This window comes from Poecilia reticulata, linkage group LG6 (assembly GCF_000633615.1).
Source record: "Poecilia reticulata strain Guanapo linkage group LG6, Guppy_female_1.0+MT, whole genome shotgun sequence".
NCBI classification, from domain to species: domain Eukaryota; kingdom Metazoa; phylum Chordata; class Actinopteri; order Cyprinodontiformes; family Poeciliidae; genus Poecilia; species Poecilia reticulata.
Window position 1 is genome coordinate 24706258 of NC_024336.1, and position 5504 is coordinate 24711761.

Here is a 5504-nt window from a genome sequence, read left to right on the forward strand (position 1 = left end):
AATTAAATTTAAATAGTAATTTGAGTTTTTTTTTTGTTTTGTTTTTTCTGACAATTTTTTATTAGCAATTATTCTTTTTCATCTGGCCAAATAATAATGCATTTTAAAATGTATTTTGTGTTGCGATTCAAACGACAATCTGAAAAGATTTCCATTATGATTTACTTCTACGCTGTAAAAAAAAAAAAAAAAAAAAAAAAAAAAGCTAGGAGCATGAGTGCATTTATTTATCCAGAGTCAGAATTAATGGTACACACACAAATGCACAAAGTGAAGGAGGGGGTAAAAAAAAAAAAAAAAAAAGAAGAACACTGTTGTACAAACAGTCCACGGGGGGAGGGGTGGATTTAAATTCCAAAAGGGTCTCGGCAGCTCGTTTCCTAGTTCCCCAGTCAGAAATGTTTTTGTGAAAGAAGAAAAAAATCAGTCTTTTTGTCTTGCTGAAAAAAAGGCTAAATCTACATTGGTGGCCCAGTCGAAGTTTACAATTCTTTGCACTTTCAATACAAGTGAATGAGGGCGAATGAAGTGGCCCGAGACCCTTTATTTGATCTGGATTGCATAAAGTGACGGAATTCTAATGTATTTGTTTAATGCTCCGAAAGAGCCTGTTGCTTATTTAAATCCCTCCCCGCCCTTCCTCTCGTTTTCAGTAGATATAGAAATCGATAATAAATCTCTTGGAATTGAAATAATATCACTTAAGGTGTTGCTGATATTTTCGTCTTCATATCTGTTAACCTGTTGAGTTAAATTCCCTAAATAAGGGGAAAAATATATAAAAAAAGAGTAAAATATAAAGTTCAAAAAGGGGAGATTCATTCATTTAAATATTAAGTCGTCTTCGGTAACATTAATTACAAAAAGCAAAAAAAAATTATTTGCATGCTGCGCTCGAGTCTTTTAAATGTTTACTGTGAGACCCAACAGCGTTTGGCTCGGCTTGATGAATGAGGCTGGTTGTCTGCGCCGTGAGCAGAGCGTTTCAGCTCCCTGCATCCTAATGGACTGACTGCACAAGCTTCACCGAACTAAAGGCTTTCCTGCTTTTCACAAATATTATTATTATTATTATTATTATTATTATTATTATTATTATTATTATTATTATAATATCTATTTTTATTTTTAATAATAATTTAATAAAATGAAAATTGTAATTGTATAATAATAATAATAATAATAATAATAATAATAATAATAATAATAATAATAATATCTAGTTTTTTTGTATTAAACCTTCAGAAACATTTGTGATTGTTTACTTCATTTTTAATGAGAAAATAATTTGATGACCATTTCCCCCAATTAATCGGAGACTGTTTGCACACTTTTCCAAAGCACGCATGCTTGCAAAATAAAAATAATTATATATATAAAAAAAAAAAAAATCTGGGAAAATAACTGGAATTTGAGTGAAACAAAAAGACAAAAAAAAACCAACAACAATAGCAACACCAACAGGAACAGTACAAATTCAGGAACGCATGCTTCACCTTAAAAAAAAATTACAAATTTTACAGCATCTGATAAACATGGTCACCACGGCTTTTAAATTAAATGCTTCACAAAACATTTTTTTTCCTCCTGTAAAATAGATATTTAAAACGTAAAACTAAAAAAAAAGTGCATTTTACAACAAATGTTCACATCTTGCATTTTTGAGGACGACAATATCTATACCTTTCAGTTTTTTGGGTAAACATTTCGTAACTCACTTTTACCTTTCTGTCTTATCTTTTTTTTTTTTTTCCAGGGATGGTGTCTGAACTGATCTAAACTACTCCTATTTGGTATTACCTTTAACCATCACTCCAGCGTTAAAAGCAAACAAAACGGAGCTTCTTTTTTTTTCCCTTTGCTATATTATTGACATTATGGTGGTCCCACGGAAACGGTGCAAAAGTTCAAATCAGAGTTCTTGTCAAGAAAAAAGAAAAAAAAAAGCACCCCGACCCCTGTTCACCTTTGCTGTGGCCCCCATCATCAACACTTACGTATCACAACAAACTGAAAAATAGAACTATCAAATAATTTATATGTTCAAGAGCAATAGTTCGTGTGCAGTTCTGTGCTAGACTAGACACGATTTAAAGCGACACATTCAACACATATACACAAATAAGTCGATATGCAACCTCAACTCGCCTTGATAGTGTCCGACTGCAGAAAATATAAACTTTGGGTTTTGGTAATCAGAGGAGTGGGGTCTGGAAAAGTTCGGGCGATCAGTGCACGGCCACGGACTGCAGCGTGGAGGGGCTTGTCAGAGTTTCGCTCGGGGTTGCCGGGCTGCTTTGGCTCGTCGCTGTCTGTGGGGAGGTCGGGCTCAGAGACTGTGGAGAGTTTGATAGGAAAGCGGGGATGTGGGGCGGAAGCGCGGAAAAGCCCGTCATGGAGGTCGGGGTGGGCTTGATCGGCACGGGGATGGCCGGTAAGGACTGTCCCCCGTGACACAGCGACTTTAAGGGCACCCCGTACGCACTGTAGTCGCTGCTCGTCATGGAGATCGGGGCCGCCGTGTCGATCACGCCGCTGTTGTACATGTGGGGCCAGGCCGTCGTGAGTTGGTTGTGCAACGGGTACCCGGCGGACATTGTCTGCATGGTGGAGAACGCCAAGCTGCCGGGGACCTTGTACTCCCGGGCGATGATGTTCTCTATGGCGAACGGGTGCTTGAAGGTGGACGACTGGGATACTCCGAGGTTGTACGATGACATCTGGGGAAGGTGCGTGCCTGTGGCCGCCAGAGCGCTCAGTCTCAACTTGGCTTGCTGCTGGAGGTAATGCGCAGCATCTGACTGCTTGGTGGGGCCCAGGTGGTCTGCCGCTCCCAGCACCTTGAATCTCTTGCGGCGCCTCAGAAAACTTCCATTCTCGAACATGTCCCCGCAGTTGGGGTGCAGAGCCCAGAAGCTCCCCTTACCCGGCTGGTCAGGGCGCCGGGGGATTTTGATGAAACAGTCGTTGAATGACAGATTGTGTCGGAGAGAGTTCTGCCACCGCTGCGTGTTTTCTCTGTAATAAGGGAACCTATCCATGATAAACTTGTAAATTTCACTGAGGGGCAGCATCTTCTCCGGGCAGCTCTGGATTGCCATGGCGGTAAGAGAGATGTAGGAGTAAGGTGGCTTCTGGTCGCTGTACGTGTTTCTCCCCGGACGAGGCATCCTCGATGTTTCGTAAAAACAAAAATAAATGAACACAATGGAAATGTTAAAGTAGAAAGTTTAGCTTCCCTCGGTTCCTCGACGGAAAACTCGATTCTTGTCACGTAAACGGCGGCCGAAGAAAGTTTCAGTCTTGGCAAAGCTGGAGTTGCGGTGCGCGTAAAGAAGCCAGTCTATGAGCGGCTCCGCACTAGAGAAGGACGGGGCGCATTTTCCGGAAAAGCGTCTCAGCCTGTCCCGTTAAGGTTGCGAAATGGACTTCATTTGGGGGTTTCCCTTCGAAGAGACTAGCTGTCGTGCGCCTCCATGGCCTTCCTCTAATCATCTGATAGTTTTATGTAGTGACATGAGCAGAAAAGAACCCCTGTAGAGGCGCTCCATTAATGTGCCACCTCTTTGCTATCACATGACAATTGCCATGGGAGGGGGGGAGGGCAGAGAGGGGGAGCTGGGAAGGAAGGCATAATCTGGTTTCATTTACACCTATTTACACGGACACCTTGGGCCAATGGAAATCATTTCCATTTGAAGACAGAAAAAGGGGGCGAAAGAGGCTCGGTTACCGGATGGCACTCAGTGTGTGAAGGTATGCGCACTTCTGCGGACTTAGCGCTCCGAATTTAAACTAATACTAGGCGTATTTGGTATGTCATAATTTATGTATAATTAACCCATGTTTTTTCGTGTGTTGATGAACGTTAAGACTCAAATTGAAAACTACATTTTGCAATTTTGCTGTAATAAGCGCGTAATAAAGTATGCATTTTTAAATAAATTGCATGCAGTGTTTAGAAAATGCATTTAATTGCCATAAAAAAAATTGTCTATGTTGCAGACACTGTAAAATAAATAATTTGCCACGAGGAAGTTTGTTGACTATTAGTTTTTCTCAGCTAATTTCACCCAGAGCAGAGAGGCAAGGACGAATTTGAAAACATCGACACAAAGCAAAGCAGCGCTGTTCAAACTGAAACTTCATGAGGCAATCAGCTCCATTGTGCTTATGTAAAAGAAGATTCAAAAAGTACTTCAGGAATGCAAATAAAACCCTCGAGGATGGTGTGGCGAAAACTGTATAAAATATCCATAAGTCAATTATATGAATGCGAAGCCCCGAAATGGGGAAGCCTATTTTCAACCAAGTTCTATTCAAGCTTTTTTGGCCGTGCAGGGCCACCTTTTTACGCTTGGAGGGTTCGCAATGCCGGGGGACCACACACACGCACATCCAGATTTACTCATAATTTATGCTAATTTCTCCGCCTCTATAAACCCACAGCGCACCCCATCACCAGTCTGATGGATTACGACAAGAATCGCTTTGCGGGGGAGCACCGAGCTCTCTACTTTTACCCAGAAACCTGCAGAGGAGCGTCCTCCGGACTGATTAACGATCTGAAATCATCAGTCAGGACAAATATGTAAAGCAATTCATCTTTTTAAAAAAAATGAGACAAAACAAAATACGGACAATACTTGCAATAATGTATGTTTCCCCAAATTAAGTTAAGGCAATTATATTTGTTTGCCGAGTTTGATCAAAAACCATGTGGCTATATGCTCCTTTTTTTTCTGTTTTACTTCAGCAGACTGGCTTTTAACACCTGTCATTTCACGTTAATGTTCCGCTGAAAAGGTTTTATCCAAAAGGAAGTGGCCTTGTCGCCCTCAACTCAAACACTGCGGATAATGACCACACTCCGCCGAGTGCCAAACATCTTCTGACATGCAGTGCACAGGGCGGGCAGTTTATTCACTCCCATTAATTGCAGAGAATTTGTTGGACGCAATGAAGGCCCAGTCAAATTAATCAGCAAGTGTACCTACATGTTCTGTGGAAAATTCATCATTTTAGATCGTAATATTAGTGTGAGATTTGAAGAGCTGCGCTCCACGCCGATTTAATTTTATTTGTTTGCAATTTTATATATTCAGAAATTGTGTCTGCGCGTTGCGAGTTAACCTGCGGCGCCTGTTTTAATAACCAACCGAGCCACGCAGGCTTTAAGAGCCTTTTTTTTTTTTGACTCCTCTCACTCTCAAACTCAGTGGCTTTTTGAGCTCCAGGGTTATGGGATATTGTTGGGCCTTTTGTCCCTGCCCAATGCACACACTGAAAATACCACCATGACTCTGAATCTGAATAGGTTTTCTTCCTAGCAGCTTCCAAACTCCCGAGTTCAAGCAGCAGTAGATCAAGTCTGCACTATGTTTGGTCATTTGTAGAAACCCGAACAAAGGTTGGGATAAGCCAAATTGCATTGCACTTGTGAACCGTGCCTCGGTCTGAAGTATCCTTTATAGCAGGAGGAGGTGGGGGTGGTGGTGTGAGGG

At 41.4% G+C, this 5504-nt stretch overlaps 1 protein-coding gene and 1 long non-coding RNA gene across 2 annotated transcripts in view; one reads left to right on the forward strand and one right to left on the reverse strand.

Moving 5' to 3' along the window:
• Positions 1–1738: 1738 nt before the first annotated feature.
• On the reverse strand, positions 1739–3523 carry foxb1a (forkhead box B1a). Its single transcript, XM_008412270.2, has one exon. It carries the CDS (start codon positions 3168–3170, stop codon positions 2229–2231), a length of 942 nt encoding a protein of 313 aa, XP_008410492.1. The 5' UTR covers positions 3171–3523; the 3' UTR covers positions 1739–2228.
• A 106-nt stretch (positions 3524–3629) lies between these two features.
• Positions 3630–5504, forward strand: part of LOC103466588 (uncharacterized) — a 6958-nt gene continuing 5083 nt past the window's right edge. The window contains exon 1 of the long non-coding RNA XR_533962.2: positions 3630–3756. This is a non-coding gene — a long non-coding RNA (uncharacterized LOC103466588). The remainder of the gene's footprint in view (positions 3757–5504) is intronic.